This window comes from Notolabrus celidotus, chromosome 16 (assembly GCF_009762535.1).
Source record: "Notolabrus celidotus isolate fNotCel1 chromosome 16, fNotCel1.pri, whole genome shotgun sequence".
Lineage (NCBI taxonomy): Eukaryota > Metazoa > Chordata > Actinopteri > Labriformes > Labridae > Notolabrus > Notolabrus celidotus.
This window is the reverse complement of record NC_048287.1, coordinates 31,825,430-31,853,397: the sequence shown is the minus strand read 5'-3', so window position 1 is coordinate 31,853,397 and position 27,968 is coordinate 31,825,430. Positions and strand designations below refer to the sequence as shown.

At 42.8% G+C, this 27,968-nt stretch overlaps 1 protein-coding gene across 4 annotated transcripts in view; it reads left to right on the top strand.

Annotated features, from left to right (window-relative positions):
- LOC117828087 (tenascin-like) overlaps window positions 1–27,968 on the top strand; it is a 114,572-nt gene that overhangs the window by 44,984 nt on the left and 41,620 nt on the right. For all 4 annotated transcript variants that reach the window (XM_034705075.1, XM_034705073.1, XM_034705074.1 and 1 more), the window contains 4 exons: window positions 8,137–8,455; window positions 10,016–10,073; window positions 10,194–10,406; window positions 22,244–23,890. In XM_034705075.1, coding sequence (XP_034560966.1) covers window positions 8,330–8,455; window positions 10,016–10,073; window positions 10,194–10,406; window positions 22,244–23,890 — 2,044 coding nt within the window. In that variant the 5' untranslated portion in view covers window positions 8,137–8,329. The remainder of the gene's footprint in view (window positions 1–8,136; window positions 8,456–10,015; window positions 10,074–10,193; window positions 10,407–22,243; window positions 23,891–27,968) is intronic.

Below are 27,968 nucleotides of genomic sequence, written 5' to 3'. Positions count from 1 at the left end.
AAGAAAGCATTTAATCAAAAGGATAAAGTCTGAACAGGGTCTGATATCTTTGATGTTCTGATCACCTCGTCATCCTTTTTTCTACAGAGCATCGTGAGTTAAGAACCAGCAGAGTGTTCATTTTGAAAAGTTAGTCTTGAGTATCAGATCTCCAGGAATGAATAAACATCACCAAATAATTTGTATTTGTAGTTATTCTGCAGGAAACAGTCACTGAGCAAGCTTGCTCTAAGAGCTTCTAAGAGCAAACATTGTCTTCCTCTCCTCATGTGAATCCTGCTGCTGTTCCCTCTCTCAGTCCTGGTTTATTGTGACTCCTGAACGCTGCGCTCGGTCTGAACAGGAGGACAGACTCAAACCAGCAGCAGACAGAGACGGGGAAGGTGTTGAGAGTCTCTGTGGTGCGTTCAGGGACCTTGTGTTGCCCTCCCGTTGTCCTCTTGAGACATCCAGGCTGTGAACAGCTGTGAGCGGCAGGTATTTACAAGCTAATTGTTCCCATCGAGGTCAATGCAGGAGGCTCACTAACAGGCCCAGGTCTAGACAAAGACGCCATTAAAGTCCAGATGCTGAACCCTGTTTGTGTCGGGTCAACTCAAATCAGCAACACAGGGAGTAAAGGGGGACGAGGTCAGGTCCAGGTGTGGGGTGGATGGGGTTTAAAGGGGGATCACTGAGATTAAGAGGTGAGGTTTGCTCAGAGTGACCCTGAATCACATGCAGACGTGCTTTTAGTGATCCGGACTGGATTCTTGATTCTTCCTAAAGTGCATGAAACACTCGACATGTGTGGCTCCATGTGCTCCGTCACCTCTCCAGCAGCAGCAGCAGCAGCAGCAGCCTGCATGACGTGATGTTGTGGATCAGCACAGGCAGCTGCTGGATGCATTCAGACCCGCTGCTGGATGCAGGCTACACAGCAGATCTCTTTAGTTCTAACCAGCTCTGGTGATAAATCTCCGTGAGGGGACGGGGTGGGCGGATTGTTCAGGGTTGGACTCACGTCTGTGGATTCAGCTTCTGGAGGGAACGTCAGGGGAGAGCTTTATGAATGAGTGGTAATCCGTCAGGTTGTTCTTTGTGGGGTTTCTGTCAACCGTTAAACTGGAAACTATTACATATGCATCCATACATGCAGACTATAAAACTCTGCATTGGTGCCTTCAGAGTGGGGTGTGACAGGGACTGAAGGACTGGGACAAGCAGCAGTGTTTTCACTGGGCTGGTTTGGCTGATGATATCCTGACTCCTCAACATTCAGCTGTCACGGGTTTCTTCAGACTGACTGTTTAAAGTTATGAAGGTTGAGTCATTGCTGCTTCTGGTCTCTGTGTTTTATCTCTCAGAACAAATATGCATCTTTTCAACCATAACGTCATTTAAAGCTACAGTAGGCGACTTTTGGAAGCACACTCTGTTATCTTGTGTTACTCGAGGTGTGAAAAAATATCAAGAACTTGTAGTGGACTTCTCTTCATCCTTTGACACCTTCTTCTTCTTCTTTATTTATTTAACCAGGTAAGAGACTCTTAGAGATTTAAAACCTCTTTTTTTTTTTTTTTTTTTTTTTTTTCCTCTTGTCTGCATATATATTTCTGGTTTGTGTCATGTTTGTCACAAACTGTCAAATATTAATGCAATTTGTTCTTGCAGCAAAAGAAAAGAAAGGAAGCCTTTATCTTCTGTGCTTGTGACTGTGTGCATGAGACCATCACCATCCCTCTTAGAACTCTGGCCTCTCTTTTATTGGCAGCTAATATCATGTTCTGTAAAAGAGGGCGTGCACACCTAGGTGGGCCAAAAAAATAAAAATAAGAGAAAGTGAAAGAAAGATTACATAAGGATATACAAAGGGACAGGGAGAGAGAAGGAGAGAGAGACCTAACACACTTAGATGGAGAGGGACCATCTCACCATGATGCCAAAAAAAAACTCTGTAGGGTGATCCTAATGATTAAGCAACCCTTAGTGTCCACAATCATTACTGAAGCTTGGGTCAGAGGGTTGCCGCCGTGCTGTGTTCTATTTGTGTAACAAGACCACCACTGGTGCAGATGAAACCACTTGGGTCAGATCAGCCGAGCGGTACGGCCCGGCACCCGGGCCGCGAGAGCAGTCAGACCGAAGGACCCAACCTCCCACGGGAGACCCAGGCCAGGGGACAAGACAAGGACCCAGACCGGAAGCAAGCAGGTACCGCCGGAGCACCCAGGGTGACCCCCAGGTCACCCAGCAGGAGGCAAGGGGGGCGAGGGGGGAGAGATCCCGCAGCCCCCCCAAGGGACACCCCCACAACACCGCCCCCACAGCCCCCCAAGACGGAGCCAAAAATGCCACCAGGGCCGAGGGGACCCGGCACCAGGAGCAGACAGCCAGGCAGACGGGCAGGACCAGGACCAGAGCCCGCCAACCGGTGCGCCGGAGAGGGGGGAGGGCGGAGGCGGCAGGGCCAATCCCCCCTGCCCCCCCCAGACGGCCTGACCACTCCCCCCAGCCACGCCCCCCACCCACGCCCTGCGACTGATGGACCAGGCCGCGGGGGCATGGAGGGACACCCCAATGGCTGCCGTAGTAACACCCCCCCAGCCGCGCACCACCCCACCCCCCCAAGAGGACTGCGAGGGAACCCCGGGAAACCCGGCCCCGAGGGCAGCCGCGGACCAGGCCCCCACAGGGGAGGGGGCAGCAGGGGGACGGAGGGTGACAGGGACACCAGCCACCCACCCAGCCCCGATGGACCCCCAACGAGTAGGGCCGAGCCAAACACTAAGGCCCCGCCAAACCTGATCTGTGTGTGTATGAAAACCTCTTTTTGTGACCTGGCCAAGACGGCAGCACCAACAGGTTACAACACACAACAAGCACACAAAACAACACAAATAGAACACGGTCACAGCTTCACATGGTTACATGGTTACACAGTGCAATCACAAGATCCAATGGAGCTTGTTTCTCTGTGTTTTATGAGTCACTTAAATTCCCACAGAGTTACAGGATGTGTCAGTTTCAAGTCCTTCTGCACATCATTCCAGGGAACAGGGCTGAAAATGTAAAAGCCTTTTTGCCCAGTTCAGTTCTGACTCACGGGACCTGCAACTGTATGATGTCCTGAGAGCACAGGTCATACCTGCTGAGGTTTCTACACATGTACACACAAGTATGTAGGGAGAAGTCCAAGAATACATTTATAATAATAATAAGTGCTTTACAGTAAAATACAATTATACAATAGGAAAGCAAAAGGAAAACAGTGCAAAAAAAGCAAAGAAAAGCAAGGCAGCAAAATAAAACAAAACAAGAAAAAAACAAAACAATCAATTCTAGTTTAAAAGCCTTTGTAAAAAGGTGTGTTTTGAGTCCGGATTTGAATTTGGTGAGTGAGGGAGAGAATCTGAGGTGTTGGGGGAGAGAGTTCCAGAGGGTGGGGGCAGCGACAGAGAAGGCCCTGTCCCCCCAGGTTCGGTGCTTGGGTTTGGTGAGAGGGGTGAGGAGGTTGGCGTTGGTGGAGGGATTATATGGCTGCAGAAGGTCGGTGAGGTAGGAGGGAGCTAGGTTATGGAGGGCTTTATAGGTGATGAGGAGGATCTTGTACTGAATTCTGAAGGGGATGGGAAGCCAATGGAGGTTCTGGAGGACTGGGGTGATGTGGTCTCTGGAGCGGGTATGAGTGAGGAGGCGTGCAGCTGAGTTTTGTATGTATTGTAATTTGTTGAGGAGGGTGTTGGGTGTACCGTAGAGGATGCTATTGCAGTAATCGAGTCTTGAGGTGATGAAGGCGTGGATGAGAGTTTCAGCTGCTGTGAAGGAAAGGGAGGGGCGGAGACGGGCGATGTTTTTCGAGGTGGAAGAAAGCAGGTTTTATAAATAAAGATCAGCGAGGGAGAGAGTCTACAACCGGACGAAGATGGACAGTGTGCGGCGGCGTATAAGGAACAGTGATGTACATGATCGCTGCAACCGGTAATAAAACGCAACACACAGTGATACACAGGATCTAATGCAGGGATGTCAAACTCATATCAGTTCAGGGGCCACATTCAGTCCAATTTGATCTCAAGTGGGCCGGCACTGTAAAATCATAAGATAATAACCTATGAATAACAAAAACTCCAATTTTATCCCTTTGTTTAAAGTTAAAGTACATTCTAAAAATGTTCACTTTTTTTTTTTTTTGATCATGGTCTTTTTATTAATATATTACAAGAAAAGTAAACAGTCATTTTCATCGTACAAACCTTTTTTCGTTTTTCTCCCCTTCCCCCCCACGTCTCATTACCAGTACCAGAACATACTTGCCAAAAATCAAAAGACAAAACATACGTACATGTAAAAATAATAATAATAAAACATAAACACTCCTACATATACTGTATATACACATACATACCTACACAATATACACATACACATACATCTACACATTACACACTAAGATCAATTTCGTCAGCACTTAGAGTCTCAAAGAAAGTCAAGAAAGGTTGCCAAGTGTCAAAGAAATTCTTAACTGATCCCTTTATAGTGTATCTTATCTTTTCTAGTTGGACATAGTACATGACCTCTCTTACCCAGTGTCCATATACAGGTGGCCATCGTTCTTTCCACTTTTGCAATATCATCCTTCTGGCTAAGAGAGTACAAAAAGCTGTCATGTTGGTCTGTTGTTTAGTCAAACCGATGATCCCCGGAGTCACTCCAAACAGGTCTAGAAAAGGACATGGTTCTAATGAGGTGTTACAAACGTTTGACAAGGTGTTAAAGATGGACTCCCAAAAACTGTTCAGTTTTGGACAAGTCCAGAACAAGTGCATGAGAGTGGCAGGTTCTTGTAGACATCTGTCACATGTGGGATCAAGATCTGTCTTAATCTTACAAAGTCTTGCTTTAGTCCAGTGCAGACGGTGTACAATTTTAAATTGAATTACTACGTGTTTAAGACAAATAGAAGAAGAACAGATTCTGTCAATTATTTTCTGCCACAGTTCTTCTGACATTTGTTGACCTAAATCACCCTCCCATTTATTCTTGAGTGACTCCAGAGACATGAGCTTATAAGTGTTCAACAGCTGATAGATTATACTAATAACTCGTTTTGAATCTGGTTTATGACTAAAAATTTCATCCAAAAGGGATGGAGATGGACATGAGGGAAAGAGGTCAGTATTACAGGCAATAAAAAAAATGTTCACATTTAATGAATTATCTTTTTTTTTTACAAAGACAGTTGTTGTATTTTTCTCCATGATGAGTCTCAAAGTGGGGCCGAATATGATATTCTATAAGCCAGGCATGTCCAAAGTGCGGCCCGGGGGCCAATTGCGGCCCGAGGTCCATTTATTTATGGCCCCAAGCTTCCATCTTAAAATGTGTTATTTATAGCACAGAAATTAATCACCTTCTGAATCATCTGTACATTTGCAGTTTCTTTCAAGCACACAAACAAAACTAAATCAATCCAGAAACGTCTCAAAAAGCTTCATATGGACTACTTGTGTAAAGCCACAGCTCTGGGAATTCTTCAAGGTGGCAATAAAGAAGAAACACGTGAACTCTTAAAGCTGACGGGGTTTTCAAATTAATGTTCTTATCATGATGTGAAAATGTTCTTGATGAACACTAAAAGTTCAGAATACACAAAAGAGGACACCAGACAAGACCAAAATTATGAAATTGTACAGAAAAGGCTAAATTTGGTGCATAAAAAATGTTCAGAATGCAGGAAAATAATGATTTTGTTCTAAAAATGTTGCCTGCTGGTCAGAAAAGTCTTAAAAACAACATGAAAAAGAAGTGTGATTAAATCCAGATCATGATCCTGCCATAGGAAAATAATGAGACAATATTTTTCCCACTTTGCCCGACCCGAATGAAAAACATTTTCCTCCAGAAGAAGATAACGTTTGCTAATCTACTGTTACTGTTACTGATTTATTGAGAAAACATTTAAAATAATTGTTATTAAAAAGAGATTTCATATATAACTTGTATGATTCCTAAGTCTCAGTAGGAGCCACTGGCCCTGAGGTATTCTGACAACATCATATGTGGCCCTCTTTGAAAGAAGTTTGGACACCCCTGCTGTGAGCACTGAAATCTGCTGCAAAACACACCGAGCACACAGGTTTCCCATTCACCTGACACACAGAGTGTTACGTTTACAGGTAAAGTTGACCCCCCCCCACCCCCACACACACAGCACCAGCATGAACAGTTTGCTTGCTGGACAGTGTTGTATGCAAGGGTCCAAAAAGTCTATGAGTTTCCACCAGATTATGCAAACTGCAAATATTATTTTTCCTCACTTTGAGAAATAAAAAGTCCGGGAGCGTTGTTCAGGTGCGCTCTGTCAGCCGTTTGATTGTAGGACAAATTTGAAATAGCAGTTACTTTATTGAAAAATTGCAGTTTCTGACTTCTCTGTAATTTTTTCACTTTGCCAGAAACCTTGGTGTAGTCATAGACTCAGACCTTAATTTCAGCAGCCACATTAAGACCATCACAAAGTCCGCCTACTATCACCTTCAGAATATATCAAGGATTAAAGGACTCATGTCTCAGCAGGATGCAGAAAAACTCCTCCATGCATTTATCTTTAGCAGACTAGACTACTGTAACGGGGTCTTTACAGGACTCCCTAAAAAGTCCATCAGACGGCTGCAGCTCATACAGAATGCTGCTGCTCGAGTCCTAACAAGGACCAAAAAAGTAGACCACATTACTCCAGTTCTTAGATCTCTACACTGGCTTCCTGTCTGTCCGAGAATAGACTTTAAAATCCTGCTGATGGTTTATAAAGCACTGAATGGTTTAGGCCCAAAATACATTGCTGATCTGCTACTACTTTATGAACCACCTCGACCTCTGAGGTCATCAGGTACTGGTCTGCTTTCAGTTCCCTAGAGTCAGAAGGAAACATGGTGAAGCAGCGTTTAGTCATTATGCACCACATATCTGGAACACAGCTCCCTGAAAGCTGTAGGTCTGCTCCAACTCTCACCTCTTTTAAATCAAAGACTAAGACTTTTTTATTTACCTCTGCCTTCCTATCTTAGATTATTTTAACTCACTTTTAATTAACATTTTAATGTGATTTTTAATATATTTCTAATTTTCCTTTTCTTTTCTGTTTTATCATATTTGTCATTTTAATTATGTTCTTTTATGCCTGTCTGAATGTCTCCAATGCTTTTAATGTATTAATGTAAAGCACATTGAGTTGCCCTCGTGTATGAAATGCGCTATACAAATAAAGCTGCCTTGCCTTGCCTTGCCTTGCCTTTGCAAAGTCATCCCGAGGGCCGGATTGGAACCTCTGGCGGGCCGCATGTTTGACACCCCTGATCTAATGTCTTTAAAAACTGAGCAGGAGCATTCATAAAAAGCAGGTCTCCGTAGTCCAACAAGGGTGTTTTCTGACTTTCAATGAAAAACATGATTTATTTCTAAAAAAGAAGCTCAATTTCAGCTTCAACTTTGAAACAAGTTTATCAATGTGTAGTTTAAAAGACAGATTCTCATCAAGCAGGATGCCTTGATGAGATATTTAAACTCTGAAATATGTCAAAGAAACAGAGTCCATGTTTTTTAGACATCCTTAATACCACCTTGAAATCATTTCTGTGTTTAAGTGATCCTGGACTTTGTCACGCTGATTTGATAAGGAGAATACAAATAACAGTGATTAAGTATCAGCGTGTCCGTAGAAGCTGAACGCAGTGGAAACTGAAATCAGAAACACACTCACAGATGTCGACTGTAAATAGTTGAATCTAAATTGCTCTCGAAAACAAACAAACTTCTATTGAGCTGAGTGTTCGCCCTGCAGAGAAAATCCAAACCAATCAGGACCAGAGAGGCCTGACGGAGCCAGACGAATGAGACACCAGGATCTGCCTTCAGTTCGACTCGTGCACGCCGACACGTGAGGCGGCGGCGTCAGGATCTGGCGGCAGGACGCATAATTACTCGCTCTGACCGAGTTACTTTTTCCGTTGTGTTTTACGAGCTGACACGCTGCACTGACAGGCCCGTAAACAGCTAATGGCCTCGTTTCTGCTAATTGAGACTGAAGTGGAGTCTGCTGAGCTCAGGAGAAACTTTAACATGGCTTTAAAAATGTGTTTCTGACGTCTCTTCCAGGTCTACGGAGAGCGGAGAGGAGGATCACCCTGCTGGAGATCTGCAGTCAGAGCGCTGATAACCCGATCATCTTTGAAATAAGTAAATCTGCTCCAATTCCCTGAGCAGGCAGAAAGTCCAGCATCTTTTTCTACACCTTACTTTTTTTCCCTGAACAACCAGAGGAGGATACTTCCCTGCTCTGACTCTGGAAATGTCTCCCTCCCTCCTCCTCGTCCTCCTCCTGGCTGCCCCCGCCTTCCTGACCCCTTCACCCTCCAGGGAGTTAGAGGTCAGAGGTCACAGGATGCCCAGGGACACCAAGCAGGACTCCATCAAGGTGAGACATTAGGTGCATTTCCACCAAGAGTTCTGAAGTATTTTAGCCCCCAGAACTACTTCCCCCTGAACTAAAAGGTTCCTGTGCCCCCATTGATGTCTGCGTTTGGACCGAGGCCTGAAGTCCCGGGTAGATTGTGTAAATCAGGCCAGTGACGTATGGAGGAATTAAAAAGTAAATGCACTACACCACCAAACCAGTAGAGGGCAGTAACACAAAGAGGAATGCCATTCATCACAGATGACACCATAGAAGCAGACGGACAGGCAGGTATCATTATGAGCAACACAACAGTTAGCCTGTTAGCATGAAGAGACTCAGCTGGTCTGTTTTAGATGGTGCTATATTTCATCACAGATGGATTCACTGAATCAACACGTGAGAGGAGATAAGCTCGAGTAGCAAAGACGTTTCAACACGGCTTTAAAATCCTTTTGAACTCAAAAAGCCGTGATCGCAGAGATCGGCCGGTGTTTTGGTTTAAACGGCGACCCTGTTAACTGGAGACTCTCAGCCGGATGCATCCCTCATAAACGTCTTTAGACGATCATTAAATATCTGATGAGGATATTTTGAAATCTTAATAAAAACTAAATTAGTTTGCATTCCCAGGAACTCTCTCTGTGTTTCAACAGCTGTGTAAACTCCACAAACACTGACACGTTCAGCTGAAGGTCTCCAGTTTACAGGGTCACTTTTAAAAGTGGAACACCGGGAGGAGAGACGCATTCACGGTGGGCTGAGAGAAGACTACTGTTACAAGCTGCTAAATCAAGAGAATCACAGCTTCTTCTTTTGAAAACACACACAGATACAAAAAAGATAGAACAAATAAAAACTAATGAAAGAAAGAGAAATCAAGTGAATCACAGATGACTGTGAATGGTTTTTGGAAAATTGAAAAAAAAAATTGAAAAAAAAATTTGAACAAAAAAAAAATTGAAAAAAAATATTTGAACAAAAAAACTTTGAAAATTTTTTTGGAAAAAAAACATTTGGGACAAAATTTTGGAAAAAAAAAATTTGAGACAAAACTTTGGAAAAAAAAAATCTGAGACAAAATTTTGGAGAAAAAAAAATTTGAGACAAAATTTTGAAATTTTTTTTTTTGAAAAAATATGTTTTGACAAATTATTTTTTGACAACATTTTTTTTGCTGCTAAATCAAGAGAATCACAGCTTCTTCTTTTGAAAAGTACACACACATACAAAAAAGATAGAACAAATAAAAACTAATGAAAGAAAGAGAAATCAAGAGAATCACAGATGTGTGTGATGAAGGGTGGAATAAAAACACTGCGGTTAGTCTACCAATCAGACACTTTCAGCATTGCAGGCCACGCACCCTGAAACTCCTGGGGCCTTTGAGAAGTACTACCGCCCTAGCAGGGGCTTTTTAGGGGGGAGATTATCTACCCCTGAACTAAAGTTAGACCCTGGGTCCACCGGTCGAGACACACGTAGTTCAGTAGTAAAGTTTTATAAGAGAAGTGTGTCAGGATATGGAATTAAACCAAACTTAGAGACGAACGCTGCTCTGATGTTTGACCCTTGTTACAGGTGGTGATCTCTGAGGGCTGCGCTACTCAGGGGGATTCATCTGACGCCAGCCTGGGAGGTAAAAACCTGCAGAACTAAAACACTCATTTTGATATTTAACTTACCTGCCCCCTTTCCCCCCGAGGTTTCCTTTCTTCTCTCGGTGATGAATCTCTGAATTTGTCTCTGTGATTCCCAGGAAAAGAAATCGACCTGACCCCCGGCTCTCCTCTGGTCCTGACCCATAAGATCAAACTGGTCCCATCCGGTTCTGGGTCCGGGTCTTGCGGCTGCGAGGCGGACTTCGCCGCCCTGCGGGAGCGTCTGGAGAGGCTGGAGAGGGAGGTGTCCAGCCTGAGGGAGAAATGCGGAGGAGCCGAGGGAGGCTGCTGCACCTCCAAGGAGAGCAAAGGTAAACAAAAACAACAGACGGTTGTCTCAAACGAAGAAAGCCGGTTATATTGATATTTAATAACCACTTTAACACCAGGAGAACAAAGAGAAGAGGCAGCTCTGTGTTTATCTTTCCTCTTTCTGCAAACAGCTCTCCTATAGTTCTGTTTGCAGAAAAAATAAGGATTAAAATGTCACTGTACATTAAGCTTTTAGCAACAAACAGCAGGCTGACACAATTATAAACTAGCTTAAGAACTCATTGGAGCATTTAACTGCTGAAGAGGGACATTTTATCCAATCCAATCAAATCCACTTTATTTATATAGCACATTTAAAAGAACACTTAAGTTTAGCAAAGTGCTGCACAGTGAGGTAAAATGAGTTAAAACACACAGAAACATAAAACGCTGTCAGAAAAATAAAATAGAATAAAGTAAAAGAATCATGATAAAACAAATAAGACACTTAAAAAGAATAAAAACACTAAGAGCAAATAAAAATACAATAAAAGAACAGACAGAGACCACACAACTCTCAAACTGGGTTAAAAGACAAGGAATAAAACTGTATTTTAAGGTGGGATTTAAAAGTCAGTAATGTTGGGTACAGTCTAACATGGGGGGGGGGGGGGGGCAGCTCGTTCCAGAGTTTGGGGGCCACTGCTGAGAAGGCACGGCCACCCCTGGTTTTCAGCCTGGTCTTAGGGACCACAAGAAGCTGCTGTCCTGCAGACCTCAAAGACCTTGCGGGAGTGTAGCTTTGCAGGAGGTCGGTGATGCACTGTGGGGCGATTCCATTTAAAGATTTAAAAACAAACAATACAATCCTAAAATGAAGACGGACCCCGTGGAGGGAGGCGAGGATGGGGGTTATGTTAAAAGCAGAGCAGCAGCATTCTGGACTAGCTGAAGGCGTGCCAGGGAGGCCGGGTTAACGCTGACATAAAGTGAGTTACAGTCGTCCAGACAAGTTGAAATAAAAGCATCTCTCAAAATCATTAAAAGATTAAACAGATTTAATCTTAGATAAAAGCCTCAAATGATAAAAACAAGATCAGACGACGGAATGTATTTGTTTATCTAATTTAAAATCCTGATCCGTTATGACACCAAGATTGGTTACTGACTGTTTTACGTGAGGTTGCAGGGAGCCCAGGTCCAATATTGGGGCCTTAAAGGTGACATATCATGCAAAATGGACTTTTTAATGGTTCTCTACCTGAAATCTGTGTCCCTGTCTACAAACCCCCTGAAAAGTAAAAGAATCCATTCTGCCCCTGTTCTGATTTCTCCACCTTTCTGTAAATGTGTGCTGAAACCAGCCGTTTCAGTTTTCAGTGTTTTTGTTACGTAACAACAATATCCGGTCTGTCACGGAGTCAGAGCTCGGAGCTTGTTCAGCCCATAGACTGTATAAAATACAACTCAACCCCTCCTCCGTTTTTCATTACCTGCACACGTGTGTGCTAACAAGGAGCTTAGGAGGGAGGCATGCTAGTTGTAGGCTGTCTTAATAAACACAAAGGTCGGTTTTACTCCCCACGTCTGCAGATTTGAAGATCTAGTGGATGATTTTTAGTTTTCATGGAAAAGTGCTAGCGCTAGTTAGCATAGCCACATAGCTACATGTTGGTAGCTGTGTACCAAGACACACGTCGACATACTGACAAATAAAACAACAAGAAACACTAAATCTGTGACCAATGGTTCAGAAAAGGTCCTGCTGCCTTTCTGGTAGAGGTTGGTGACATATCACGCTTTTTTCATCAATATATATTGGTCTAAGAGGTCCCCAAAACATGTCTTTAAAGTTTATGCTCAAAAAAACTTTTTGAAATCAGATTCTGGTCTGCCTGAAAAGCCCTCTTCTTCAGCCCTGCTCAGAACAGTCTGTTTTCTCTCTGACCACGCCCCCTCAGGAAGTGGGTGTGCTCTCGGCCGTCCGGCACGTTGATCTAATGTTTACATGTTGGCTGAATATACACGGCTGCTCACAGACCCGCGTTACTTCAACCCTCTGAATCTGATCCAGAATCTGATCCTTACGGAGAGGCGCCTGCAGTATGTCGACGTGTGTCTTGCTACACAGCTACAGCTACGACTTGTAGCTATGTAGCTATGCTAACTAGCGCTAGCACTTATCCATGATAAATAAAAATCATCCACTATATCTTCAAATCTGCAGACGTGGGGAGTCAAAGCGACCTTTGTGTTTATTAAGACAGTCTACAACTAGCATGCCTCCCTCCTAAGCTCCTTGTTAGCACACATGTGTGCAGGGAATGAAAAACGGAGGAGGGGTTGAGTTGTATTTTATACAGTCTATGGGCTGAACAAGCTCCGAGCTCTGACTTCCTGTTACAGACCGGATATTGTTGTTACGTAACAAAAACACGGAAGTCTGAAACGGCTGGTTTCAGCACACATTTACAGAAAGGTGGAGAAATCAGAACAGGGGCAGAATGGATTCTTTTCATTCTCGGGGGGTTTGTAGACATGCCAGGGAAACAGATTTCAGGTAGAGAACCATTTAAAAGTCCATTTTGCATGATATGTCACCTTTAAGACTGCGCGAAATAGATTAGGCTACTTGCTGTTTGCATAATCCGGTTGAGATTCATAAAGACTTTTTAGAGCACTATAAGATGATCCACTGAAAAGTCAACTTTACCTTCTTCATTATTATAATCTATCTTTTCTTTTGCAGTAAACATTCCATTCAACTAGATTAGATCAACTTGGGCCGTATGTGGCCCCTGAACTGAAATGAGTTTGACACCCCTGCTCTGACTCCATGTTCTGAGGACATAAGGTCATTATTTTGTCCATTGTTTCAAACTCCAGTCATTCACATTTCATTTTTCTGTACACAGTAAGTCATCTGTACCGCCAGGCGTTCCAACAGAACCTTAACGAGCCAAAACTCTCAAAGCACAAACAGACGTTCCTTCTCAGCACGCTGTGAACAACGTTACATCACTTCTGTCGTCTCTGTGTTCGCTGTCACCTCAGCGAAAAAAGCAAACAAAGCAGATAAAAGTTCAACATAACAACATAAAACCCAACATGATCCCAAAAGCTCTCATCGGTCCAAACTGCTCCCCAAACAGGAAATGTGATTTAAGGTCCTGACTGTCCTCCTTCTCCTGCACCATGACAGCAAACACAAACACACGCCCGCTCATATGAATATGATTTATCTGGTATTAGAAACAAACAAACCACAGGAACACAGTCTACCTTGTTCTGGTCCAAATGATTTTAGTCTATTTACATTCTGAATCACACGCGTGTGGGTGTGTGTGTGGGTGTGTGCGTGTGTGTGTGTGTGTTCTGCGTTGTTGTTTTGCTCCTCTGTGTGTTTGTACCAACATGTGGTCTGTAAACACACTGAGCTGTCTTTAATGAGAAACCTCCTCTCTGCCCTGAAGTTTGTCGTCATTAGAGACAGTCTGATTGTAAACTGCACACAAACTCTGCAGCGACAACAAACAAACAAACAAACAAACAAACAAACAAACAAACAAACACACACACACTCACGTCAGGCAGTTATCAGGGATTGTGCTGAGTCTAAGGAAAGAGGGATACAGTTTTAAATCAAGGGTTGTTAGTCATGTTTTCAGAAACACGACGTCAGTTCAGAGTCGACATGTTTGATTTAGGTTTTTATGATGTTCTGTGAAACATGTCGGTCTGCAGAGGATCAATCACAGAGACTTTTATAAACACATCAGTCTTTCTTCTTGCAGCACCGAGGCTGGAGTTTGTGATTTACAGAGAAATATCTCAACAACTTTCAGACTCATGATGTAAAATCATTTCTTTCTAAGAGGGGACAAGACCTCCATGGACCAGTATATCAGCATTAAGCATAGTACAGGTGATATCCATCCATCCATCCATCCATCCATCCATCCATCCATCCATCCATTCATCCATCCATCCATCCATTCATCCATCCATCCATCCATCCATCCATTCATCCATCCATCCATCCATTCATCCATCCATTCATCCATCCATCCATCCATTCATCCATCCATCCATTCATCCATCCATCCATCCATTCATCCATCCATCCATCCATCCATCCATTCATCCATCCATCCATCCATTCATCCATCCATCCATCCATCCATCCATTCATCCATCCATCCATCCATTCATCCATCCATTCATCCATCCATCCATTCATCCATCCATCCATCCATTCATCCATTCATCCATCCAACCATTCATCCATCCATCCATCCATTCATCCATCCATCCATCCATCCATCCATCCATCTATCCATCCATTCATCCATCCATCCATCCATATCCATCCATTCTCCATCCATCCATCCATTCATCCATCCAGTCATTCATCCATCCAATCATCCATCCATCCATCCATTCATCCATCCATCCATTCATTCATCCATCCAATCATCCATTCATCCATCCATCCATTCATCCATCCATTCATCCATCCATCCATCCATTCATCCATCCATCCATTCATTCATCCATCCAATCATCCATTCATCCATCCATCCATTCATCCATCCATTCATCCATCCAATCATCCATCCATTCATCCATCCATCCATCCATTCATCCATCCATCCATTCATTCATCCATCCAATCATCCATTCATCCATCCATCCATTCATCCATCCATTCATCCATCCATCCCTCCATCCATTCATCCATCCATCCATCCATCCATCCATCCATCCATCCATCCATCTATCCAAGAATCCATCCATCCATCCATCCATCCATCCATCTATCCAAGAATCCATTCATCCAACCATCATTCCATCCATCTATCCTATATTCCATCCATCCATCCTTCCAACCACACATCAATCCATTCATCCATCCATCCAATCATCCATCCACCCAGTCAGCTGTCCATCTATCGAATTATCTATCTGTCCATTCATCCATCCATTCAACCATCCATCCATCCATCTATCCATCTATCCATCTGTCCAAGAATCCATTCATCCATCCTTCCAACCACTCATCATTTCATCCATCCATCTATCATCCATCCATCTATCCATCCAGAAAAACATCCATCCAATCATCCATCCATTCACCCTTCCATTTATCCATCCATCTATCCACCGTTCAATCCAATCATCCATCCAGTCAGCTGTCCATCTATCCAACACACCATCTAATCATCTATCTATCAATCCATCCATCTATCCTATATTCCATCCATCCAACCACCCATCAATCCATCCATCAATCCATCCATCCATCCATCCAATCATCCATCCACCCAGTCAGCTGTCCATCTATAGAATCATCTATCTGTCCATTCATCCAACCATTCATCCTTCCATCCTTTCATCAATTCAACTATCCAACCATCCATCCATCCATCCATCCATCTATCATCTATCCATCCATCCAGAAAAACATCCATCCAATCATCCATCCAGTCAGCTGTCCATCTATCCAACACACCATCCAATCATCTATCTATCTATCTATCTATCTATCTATCTATCTATCTATCTATCTATCTATCTATCTATCTATCTATCTATCTATCTATCTATCTATCTATCTATCTATCTATCTATCTATCTATCTATCTATCCTACAATCCATCCATCCATCTTACCATTCATTCAACCATTCACTCAATTATATATCTGTCCATACATCAATCTACCCAATTTTCAGTCCATCCGCCCATCCTTCAATCCTTCCAACCATCAAACCAACCATCGATCTGTTCATCCATCCTTCCATCCCTCCGTCCACCTGTCCTACCAACGATACATCCATCCTTCCAGCAAACCATCCATCTAACCATCCATCCATCTTCCCTTACTTCCATCCATCAATCTATCCATCCAGCGATGGAATCAAAGTAAAAAGAAAATGAAACCCAGTCTTCCCTGAGGCCGTGACCCTGCAGACACAGAGTGTGTCTTCATCTGAATCAGGAAGTGACTCAGAGAAGTTCCCTCCTGTTAATAATAGTAAAAACAGTAAATCAGTCGGTGGTGACTCGTCTAGCTCTGGTTCTATTTCTCTTCACATCTCTCCCCGCTGTGACTCTTCATATGAGCTGGAAACCAACTCATGTATTGATGATCTGCCCCATCACGTGCATGTGTCTCTGTTTCAGCCAAGTTTATATTACTTCACTGATCGGCCTGTAGCTGACTGACTCATCCTCCACACACACACACACACAGATACACACACACGGATACACACACCCACTGAGCGTTAGCCGACGGATGACAAATATATCAAAAATGTCGATTCTTTATACAATTATGTTTTTATTAAGAGCAGGGTTCGACTCTTATGCAAGCCATTCTCTCCATCCTCTCTTTTTTTTACTTCCAAAGTACACAAACACAAACCAGAACGACACAAACAAACAAAAACAAGAACAACAACATCAGAGAGAAACACAAAGAGGCTGAACTTCTCTCTTCTGAGGCTGCAGAGGTCTTCAGTGTAGGCTGGGAGACCAACCTGCTGTTCTAGATTCACTCACAATAACATCACACACATCTGTGATTCACTTGATTTCTCTTTCTTTCATTAGTTTTTATTTGTTCTATCTTTTTTGTATGTGTGTGTACTTTTCAAAAGAAGAAGCTGTGATTCTCTTGATTTAGCAGCTTGTAACAGTAGTCTTCTCTCAGCCCACCGTGAATGCGTCTCTCCTCCCGGTGTTCCGCTTTTAAAAGTGACCCTGTAAACTGGAGACCTTCAGCTCACGTGAGAGTCAATGTTTTTAACCACATGGCCAACATTTTCACTTTTTTTCATGTTTTTCTGCTTTTGGAGCACAATTTCAAGTTTGAGGAATTTTTTTTTTTTCGACAGGGTCAACTTTTTTGTCAAATTTTTTTGTCAAATTTCAAATTTTTCAATAAAAAAATGTGTCAAAAAAAATTCTGGCAAAAAAAATTTTGTCAAAAGTTTTTTTTGTCCAAAAATTTTTTTGTCAAAAGTTTTTTTTGTCCAAAAATTTTTTTGTCAAAATTTTTTTTTGTCAAAAATTTTTTCAAAAGGAGGAACTTGACCCCCGAACTATGTACATTTCGACCGGTGGACCCAGGGTGTAAATTTAGTTCAGGGATAGATAATCTCCCCCCTAAAAAGCCCCTGCTAGGGGGGTAGTACTTTTCAAAGGTCCCAGGAGTTTCATGGGGCGGGGCCTGCAATGCTGAACGTGTCTGATTGGTAGATTCCTGATTCCTCCCTCCGTCCACAATAACATCACACACATCTGCGATTCTCTTGATTTCTCTTTCTTTCATTAGTTTTTATTTGTTCTATCTTTTTTTTTTTTTTTTTAATTGTCAAAAAAAATTTGGTCAAATTTTTTTTTTAATTTTTTTTTCAAAAAATTTTTTCAAAGATTTTCTCAAATTTTTTTCTTCAAAATGTTTTTTCAAAATTTTTTGGTTCAAATTTTTTTTTTTTTTCAAATTTTCCAAAAACCATTCAGTCATTGTTTTTTTCCATCTGTGATTCTCTTGATTTCTCTTTCTTTCATTAGTCTTTATTTGTTCCATCTTTTTTGTATGTGTGTGTACTTTTCAAAAGAAGAAGCTGTGATTCTCTTGATTTAGCAGCTTGTAACAGTAGTCTTCTCTCAGCCCACCATGAATGCGTCTCTCCTCCCGGTGTTCCGCTTTTAAAAGTGACCCTGTAAACTGGAGACCTTCAGCTCACGTGAGAGTCAATGTTTTTAACCACATGCACAACATTTTCACTTTCTTTCATGTTTTTCTGCTTTTGGAGCACAATTTCAAGTTTGAGGAATTTTTTTTTTTTTCGACAGGGTCAACTTTTTTGTCAAATTTTTTTGTCAAATTTTATATTTTTCAATAAAAAAAATTGTCCAAAAAAAATTCTGTCAAAAAAAATTTTGTCAAAAGTTTTTTTGTCAAAACATTTTTTGACAAATTTTTTTTTGTCAAAATGTTTTTTTGTCAAATTTTTTTTCAAAAAGAGGAACTTTACCTCCGAACTATGTACATTTCGACCGGTGGACCCAGGGTGTAAATTTAGTTCAGGGGTAGATAATCTCCCCCCTAAAAAGCCCCTGCTAGGGGGGTAGTACTTTTCAAAGGTCCCAGGAGTTTCAGGGGGCGGGGCCTGCAATGCTGAACGTGTCTGATTGGTAGATTGACCGCAGTGTTTTTATTCCTCCCTCCGTCCACAATAACATCACACACATCTGTGATTCTCTTGATTTCTCTTTCTTTCATTAGTTTTTATTTGTTCTATCTTTTTTGCATTTGTGTGTACTTTTCAAAAGAAGAAGCTCTACTGGTCTGGTGGTGTAGTGCATTTACTTTTCCTCTCCATACGTCACTGCCCTGATTTACACAATCTACCCGGGACTTCAGCCCGCGGTCGAAACGCAGACAACAATGGGGGCACAGGAACCTTTTAGTTCAGGGTGAAGTAGTCCTGGGGGCTAAAAGACCCCTGGAATCTTGGTGGAAATGCACCTCAGTGTCTTTGAGCCACCTTCCTCCATGCTAGCTCTCACCACTCAAGACTCAAGTCTTTCAACATTACAGAAGAAATCCTTGCAGTATTTGTTTCATGGCTCTCTTCAAAGTCTGACTCTATCAATTAAAACTGTTACTTGATGGGAGAGGGATGTAACGGCTGTTTCTGCTTTCCAAACAGAACCTTTACTCTTTAACAGAAAGGTCTGTCTCTGCAGGGATCCTCTCCGAGAGTCCGAGCCTGAGTCAGTGACAAAAACAAGAACTCTTAGTGGACTTCTTTTGGTCAGGAGTGAATGTCCCTGAAGATAACGCTGCAGCTGGTTCAAGCAATAACAAGACTCAGTAAACAAAGAGCAGATTTATAATGCTGGAGTTCACCCTCAATTATAAAATTAGACTTAATCTCAGCGCTCAAAGTAAAGCACACAACTCTGATGTCAGTCGAGTTATTTCTTACAGATTTACAATCATCACTCAGGACGTCTGTGAGAGCAGAACAGATCACGTGTTTTACTGGCAGAGCTCAACGTGTGAGCTAACCCGGCTCTCTCTGTGTGTGTGTGTGTGTGTGTGTGTGTGTGTGTGCGTGTGTGTGTGTGTGTGTGTGTGTGTGTGAAGCTCTCTGCCCAGTGTGATCTCAGTCTCGACCTCCTCCCAATCCATTGTAGCCCCCCCCTCCTCCACCCTCTCCACCCTCCGCACAAACAGAGCAGGATAATTACAAACTCATCAGAGAGGATCAGACCTCCACACCCCAACCACCCAAACACAAAAGCAGGACACTGGATGGAAAGTTTTAAAGGGTTCGTCAGTAAACTTCCACGACTCTAACTCGACAAGCTAAAGCTTCTTTCTGCCCTGGTGACGGCGATGTCCGTCTAGAGGCAGATAATCAACTCCTTGACATTCCCCAGGATTACTTCAAAGTCTGACCTCTTCTTAGCACCTCCCTCAGGATAAACTTCACATTTTTAACTACATCAGCTTTAAGTCTCCTGCAGGTAGACATCTGACGGACATTTGTTTTTCTGTGCTCCTTTTCAAATCATCCGTCAACCCCTCTGCATCATTTTAAACCCCCGGGGTTCGAGATGTCTAGCCGGATTCAGACGCTTTGTTTTTAGTGACTGTAGATGTAAGAGCATCATGGTCATGGTACCCATATGTTCTCTCTGTTTATAATTCAGTTTGTTTCTTTCTAACCTAAAGGACTCATGCCACATGCTGCAGATCGCAGAAAAAATGTCTAAATCTGTAGAAAATTACCTTTGATCACTGAAGTGATCTCTTTTATTCCAGTGAGTTAAACTACGTCCATTTGGTCCATCTGGTTCCAAACAGATGTGACAGAAAGAGAAACAAGAGACGGACACTTCCAACATAGCAGGACTCTCAGAAAAGGCCAGACGATGCACAAAAGACTTTTCAAGTGCCAGATATGCACGAAGGAATGTGAGGTGCATGAATCCAGTTACAGAATGGACTGAAACATTATCAAGGGGACACATGAGATCAATGAGGATCCTAATAAATACAGATCATCATCTGGATGATACTGATATGCAAAGTTTAAGGATCCAGCACAAATCAATAAAGTTTGCAGTGAGGGTAGCGTGAGATCGGATCCATCACAGGTACTTAAAAAGACTTTGTCCAGATTTCTGTAACAGATCTTCACAAAAAAAATCTGAGGGACGCCTGTTTGGTTTTGAAACGTGCGACATGTGCAGAAGCTGTAGTCCACCAGCCAGGCCACCAGGGTCTGGTTATAACCAATAAATCAATCAATCTTTATTCGTAAAGCGCCAATTCACGTGACGTCAGCCATCTGTTCCTGAAGCGCTGTTTTGAAGCCAATCGTTGGCGGCAGCCATATTGGAAATGCTGAACTCACAACATAACTGCTGTCGAGCGAGTGTGACTTAAAGAGGCGGGCCTTTAGCCTCCTCGCTAACAGCTACAGTGTTCCCACCTGTCAATCAAGTCAGCCACGCCTCTCGTAATGGAAAACTCGTAATCTCAATATCTTCGAATTTGCCGTGTTATGAAAAAATTCACCCCCCGTACAGTGTGTGCCGATCGAGCAATGAGCTATCCAGACTACACTTGTCTTTTGAACCAGGCTGTAAACATGTTTTGAATGGGTGTGTATGTGGTTTCTGGTACTTCCGGAGCCAGCCTCTAGTGGACACTCGATGAACTGCAGTTTTTAACACTTCCACAATAGCTTCAAATACGAGATTTTACAAACAGAGCAGTACAAATCGGACGTGCTGGACTCCAGCGGCAACAGCTTCTACGACTCGTCTCATCACTATCACTTCTCTCTCTTACTCCCCTCTATCTGTCTTTCCAGACCCAACTCGGTCGAGGCATGATGGCTGTCTAACATGAGTCTGGTCCTGCTGGAGGTTTCTGCCTTTTAAAAGGAAGTTTTTCCTCACCACTGTAACTAGCTAAATACTGCGATGTGTAATGCTCATGATGGATTAAGGTGGGGTCAGACTGAGTCTTACCCTGTCTTGGTGTTGGGTCTCTGTTCATAATTTGACATAGAGTGGTCTAGACCTCCTATGTTTGTAAAAGCGTCTTGAGATAACGTTTGTTGTGATTTGGCGCTATACAAATAAAGATTGATTGACAAATAGACTGTACTCTATGTTAAATTATTAACAGAGACCCAACATCAAGACAGGATCAGACCTGATCTCATCTCTGTGCTATCCCGGTCCATCGGACAGTCTGGAAGCCGTCAATGGAGACGTTGTGGTTGGGAATATCCAGATTCAGCTAAGTAGTAGTAGGAGAAGTATCTGTTGACGCTGGAGTCCAGCACGTCCGTGAGAAAGTAGACTGTATAAAACATGGACCTAGTCTCCTTGACGTCACTCGTCAGATTCTCAAGCAGACTTTGTAAGCCTATCGACGATGGTCGCCATATTGGAAATGCTGAGCCTAACTTAAGTCAACGTAGATTGAGGCAAAGAAGTGGAGTTGAGACGGGCCTTTAGCCTCTGCACTAGCAGCTCCATTGTGCTCCTAATTATGCAAAACTCGTAACCTTAATATCTTCAAAGATCAGCTTTTTGAATGTGTGTGTATGTGGCTTCCAGGGCTTTCAGAACCAGCCTCAAGTGGACACTTGAGGAACTGCAGTTTTTAGCACGTCAGCATTAGCTTCGTCTCTCAAACCTGGAGGTTGCCACAGGGTTGCGACTTGCAGCCCTTTCTCCAAGGTCCCTGATGTATCCTGATCATTTTGCTGTCATGCTGCAAGAAATGTCTGTTTCATGTCCGTCTGAAGAGTCTAACCGATCTGTGTCTTTCCCCTCCCCTCCCTCTGCTTCAGGTGTGGGCTGTACCATCAAACCAGGCGTTGGCGAGTGTCCCAACGAGTGCAATGATCAGGGTCGATGCGTGGACGGCAAGTGTGTCTGCTTCCCAGGTTACAGCGGAACGGACTGCAGCGAGTCCAACTGTCCTGGAAACTGCAACAACAAGGGCAAGTGTGTGAACGGACAGTGTGTCTGCGATCCTGGTTTCACTGGTCCCGACTGCCTACAGGGAGGCTGCCCTGACAACTGCAGCAACAAGGGGCGATGCGTCAACGGGAAGTGCGTGTGCGACAGCGGCTTCACCGGCCCGAGTTGCTCGGACGAATCCTGTCCTGGTAAGTGCAACAACAAGGGGCGCTGCGTCAACGGACGGTGTGTGTGTAATCCTGGATTCACCGGACCAGATTGCTCCAAGAGGGGCTGTCCGGACAACTGCAACAACCGAGGAAGGTGTGTAAACGGTAGATGTGTGTGCGAAAGCGGTTACTCTGGTACAGATTGCTCAAAGTCCGCCTGCCCTGGGAACTGCAACAACAAGGGGCGCTGTGTAGACGGGGAGTGTGTCTGCGACGAGGGATTCGGTGGCCCAGATTGCTCGGAGATAATCTGCCTAAACGACTGCTACGACCGGGGGAGGTGTGTGAACGGTCAATGTATGTGTGACGCTGGCTTCACGGGGGAGGACTGCTCTGAGACCGCCTGTCCCGGAAACTGCAACAACAAGGGGAGGTGTGTTAACGGACAGTGCGTCTGTGACAGCGGCTTCACTGGCAAAGATTGCTCTGAGAGGGCCTGTCCCGGAAACTGCAACAACAAGGGGCGGTGCGTTAACGGACAGTGCGTCTGTGACAGCGGCTTCACTGGGAAGGACTGCTCTGAGAGGGCCTGTCCTGGAAACTGCAACAACAAGGGGAGGTGTGTTAACGGACAGTGTGTCTGTGACAGCGGCTTCACTGGGAAGGACTGCTCTGAGAGGGCCTGTCCTGGAAACTGCAACAACAAGGGGCGGTGCCTTAACGGACAGTGCGTCTGTGATGCTGGCTTCACCGGCGAGGACTGCTCTGAGAGGGCCTGTCCTGGAAACTGCAAGAACAGAGGGCGGTGCGTGAACGGGAAGTGCGTTTGTGACAGCGGCTTCACGGGTGACGATTGCTCTGAGAGGGCCTGTCCTGGAAACTGCAAGAACAGGGGGCGGTGCGTTAACGGACAGTGCGTCTGTGACGCTGGCTTCATCGGTGAGGACTGCTCTGAGAGGGCCTGTCCTGGAAACTGCAAGAACAGGGGGCGGTGCGTTAACGGACAGTGCGTCTGTGACGCTGGCTTCACCGGTGAGGACTGCTCCGAGACCGCCTGCCCCGGAAACTGCAACAACAAAGGTCGGTGCGTTAACGGACAGTGCGTCTGCAACGATGGATTCACAGGCGAAGACTGCTCCGCCAAAGCGTGCCCCAATAACTGCAGCAACCGTGGGAAGTGCGTGAACGGGAAATGCATTTGCGACGTTGGCCTCGCTGGGCCGGACTGCTCCGCCAAAGGCTGCCCCAATAACTGCAGCAACAAAGGAAAGTGTGTCAAAGGAAAGTGCGTTTGCCGGCGTGGGTTCACCGGACCGGACTGCAGCCAGTGCGAGGAGGGAAAGACCGGACCTAACTGTGACACAGGTGAGTCAAACCCAACGAATTCATAACATATCCTGATTGGGTTTCCAGATTGTCCTCATCTGTGACACTTAATTATGGTGTACCACAGGGCTGTGTCCTAGGCTCCCTTATGTATGCCTGAAATATGAATCATGAACAGCAAATAACTGGTTTTACATTGTGACGTTTCACTTCTACGCAGACGATACCCAATTCTATAAATAATAGGGGTGTAACGATTCTTTTTAACTACGCTTCAATTCATATCATGATTCGTGGTTGCCGATACGATTAAAGGACGATATTGGTGCATTTAGAACGATACGATCTGAAACAATTCAGTAACTTCTTAGCCAAAAGAAGTATGACTGTGAGATAAGTACCTTAATACTGGACAGTGCTAGATTCCTGTTGTTGCCGTCATGTTTTTGGCCCGAGCCGAGTTTTGTCCTCGTCTCTGACTAAACATGCTGGAGAGACCTGAGGCTTCTGCAGAGCTGATGTTACCTTGATGATCTAAGCGCCCCACGTACAGAGGCTACAGTCCTCATCGCAGGGGTCGCCGGTTCGATTCCCGGCCGGTCGACCATTTCCTGCATGTCTTCCCCCTCTCTCTGCTCCCCACGTTTCCTGTCTCTCTTCAGCTGTCCTATCAAATAAAGAAAAAAAAGGCCAAAAAATATAACTTTAAAAAAAGTGCAAAAAAAAAAGACATCCTTATAAAGCCTGCCGTTCTTAAATCACATGTGTTATTTCCTAGAATCCATACAATCAATTTATTACCTTTTAAAACGACGTTAGATCGATATATGTCGTCCGGAAGGCTAACTTGCCGAGCACAGATCGATGTAGTCGGATCATAGGGATATAAATCGATACATGGATGTAGTAGTTGAATCGTTACACCCCTAATATTTGATATCAGTCCCAAAACTTCAAGTCTGACTCACATTGCACAACTTTTACACCTGCTAAATGTGCACTAATAAGATAAGATAAGATCCTCCTTTATTCGTCCCACAACGGGGAAATTCATGGAGTTACAGCAGCAAACAAGAAGGTGTACAGAACAAGAATTTAACAAGAATATATAGAGGAAAGAAATGTTCATCAGAGACGACAGCTTGGTCATAATCCTCCTGTCAGCCACCACCTCCACAGGGTCCAGGACTGAGCTGGCCTGCTTCCCCAGTTAGTTCGGTCCTGCTCTCCTGTATCCTGTCCGCCCACAGCAGGTGAAATCCTTCCAATGTGGCGTTCGTGTCCGGTGTTAGCTCTGTTAGCATGATGCTACTCTGGTGCTGGGTTAGCTCGTCCACCTTATCGTAGATAGATCTTACAGTCCCCATAACAGTGGGTGGAAGGATAAGTCCATGTCGTCCTTGCCTCCTTCTCCTCAGCTCGCAGGGATCATTGGGCCTAGCATTTAGCATCGACATGCTACAGGCTGCTAACAGCTGATTTCGCATGTAAACAATGCAACCATGGTTACATGCAGGATCTCCGGACACACACAGGAACAAAAATAGTAAAAACACCCCTGCAAACGTAGGCAGTTTGGTGTCTATGGCCAACAAATGAGTCCTTAAAAGTCCTGACAGGCAAAGAAATCAAAGAGAAGTAAACAGATATGAAAAAAGAACCAAGAGAGAGCTGCTGCAACAAGCAGACACTCGAGCGACGCTAAACAACGAAAAAAGAGTATGTAAAGAAGCTTTATGCATTCATTTGGGGCTAGATTGGCGATGCACATGAGCCTTTAGGTGCTTCAGTATCTCATGGGATGTCACGCACAAACTTTTCACCTCTGGATGACCTCAAAATAATCTGTACATGAATTCAATTTAACTTTGACAGTACGATATATTTAGTTATACACTCAGGGAATCCAGAGCACAGACCTCTCTCCTTTAGTTTTTCAGGTTTAGAGAACACTTCATAAGAAGAGTTTGCTCATCCCAGATGTTAAACTCTAATGTCACACATTTCCTCATGATTACTAAATGAGTCTGACACTTGAGAGCCGACAGTTTGTCATTTCTGGGAGGATGCAGGTGTTAAATGTTTGCAGACTTTAAGGATATTCTAATATCTCATTATTTCCCTCCTGACAGAAACAGATCTCTCTGTTTTGAGGACATTTTTATTCACTTCCCTGCTTTAAGGCATCATTACCGACTCAGTGGGTCTTTTTACTTGCTTCACACTTCTTCTTGTTTTTGTTGTTGCCAGGCTACATTAGCGTATTAGCTTGTCCGTGCTTCCAGTGAGGGAACTGTTTCATTAACAGCGCAGCGGGAGTCAGATCTGCTGCCCGTAAAAACGCCCTCAGACTGCTGCGGGCGGCCTGAGGGCGAGGCTGCTCACACATGTGGGAGTGTTAAGTGTTTTTCAAAATCTAGCTGACCTCTGGTCACAGCGAAAGACGGGATGTCTCACAATCTGAGGCTCCATGAGAGAGGGAGGGAGAGAGAGATAACAGGGATGAAGCAACTTTTGAGTTTAGTTTTATCTACAAGTTTCTATGAGGCGCATACAGGCCCTTTAACATTTCCTCTCTTGGTCTGTTTTAACTCATCTTTATTTATATTTAACCTTTCATACATTAAAGCATGCAGTTCAAAGTGCTTCAATAAACAACAGAGAGACAGAGAACAACACCATCAGGTTAAATTATACAAGACTAAACAAAATAGAGGAATGTGACATGATATACTTCAAAATAAAATAAATCTATTAAATTCAATTAAATAAATACTAGAGAAATCAAATAATAGAAAAAGAATATAGAATAGAAATAAAACAAAATCGAGTTAAAAATAAAATAAAAATCCAGAAAAATAAAATAAAAAGAATAGAAATAAAAGAAAATCAATAATATAAAAGAAAACAAAAAACCAGAGAAATACAATTAAATAACAAAAAAGAATATAGAATAGAAATTAAATTAAATAAATCTATTAAATAAGAATTAAATAAAAATCAAGAGAAATAAAATAAAAAAAAATATAGAATAGAAATAAAATAAAATCAATCAATAAAATACAATCTAATAAACACCAGAGGAATAAAATAAAATAAATCAATTAAATAAGAATAAAATAAATACCAGAGAAATAAAATAAAAAAGAATATAAAATAGAAATAAAATCAATCAATAAAATAAATACCAGAGAAATAAGATAATAAAAACAAATATAGAATACAAATTTAAAATAAAATCAATTAAATAGAATCTAATAAACACAAGAGGAATAAAATAATATAAATCAATAAAATAAGAATAAAATAAATACCAGAGAAATAAAATAATAAAAAAGAATGTAGAATACAAATTAAAAAATCAAACAATTAAATGAAATCTAATAAACACAAGAGGAATAAAATAAAATAAAATGATAAAAAGATAATAAAGAATAGAAATAAAATAAATCAATTAAATTAGAATAAAATAAATACCAGAGAAATAAAATAAAAAAAGAACATAGAATACAAATAAAATCAATCAATAAAATAAAATAAAATAAATACCAGAGAAATTAAATAAAATAAAAAGATGAGCATAAAAATAAAATAAAATCCATTAGAACAAAAGCAATCAATTAAATAAAATCTTAGGGGGCGTTCTGCAGGTCTAAATGTTTAGGTCTCCCCATGTTCGGGTCTTTCTTCAAAAGAACCTTGTCGGCCGGCAGAAGTCTCTATTTCATTCTTCACCAGTGGTAGAAAACTTCCTCAACAGTGGTTACATGCAGTTTAATGATGTTTAACGGTGTGGTTAGCTAAATACACACATCACTCATCATGACTGTTTATTTATGACAGACTCGAGAACAGCCGTGACTCTCAGGCTTCTTGGTTTTTCAGCTCACTGGTCACAAAATTCAAATGAAACAAACAAAGTCAAGAACTCTGCGTCACCACTTGTTACCACAACTCAGTTTCCAGCTCCTAAAAGAGACCAAAACTACAGAAACAAGAACAACAGGAACTGTTTCCTGTTTGTGCTGCTGGAGGGGAGAATCACTGCTTCAGTTGTATTCTTGTTTTACCATCATGAGAATCTTTCTATAAAATGTTTTCTTTGGAATAAACATAA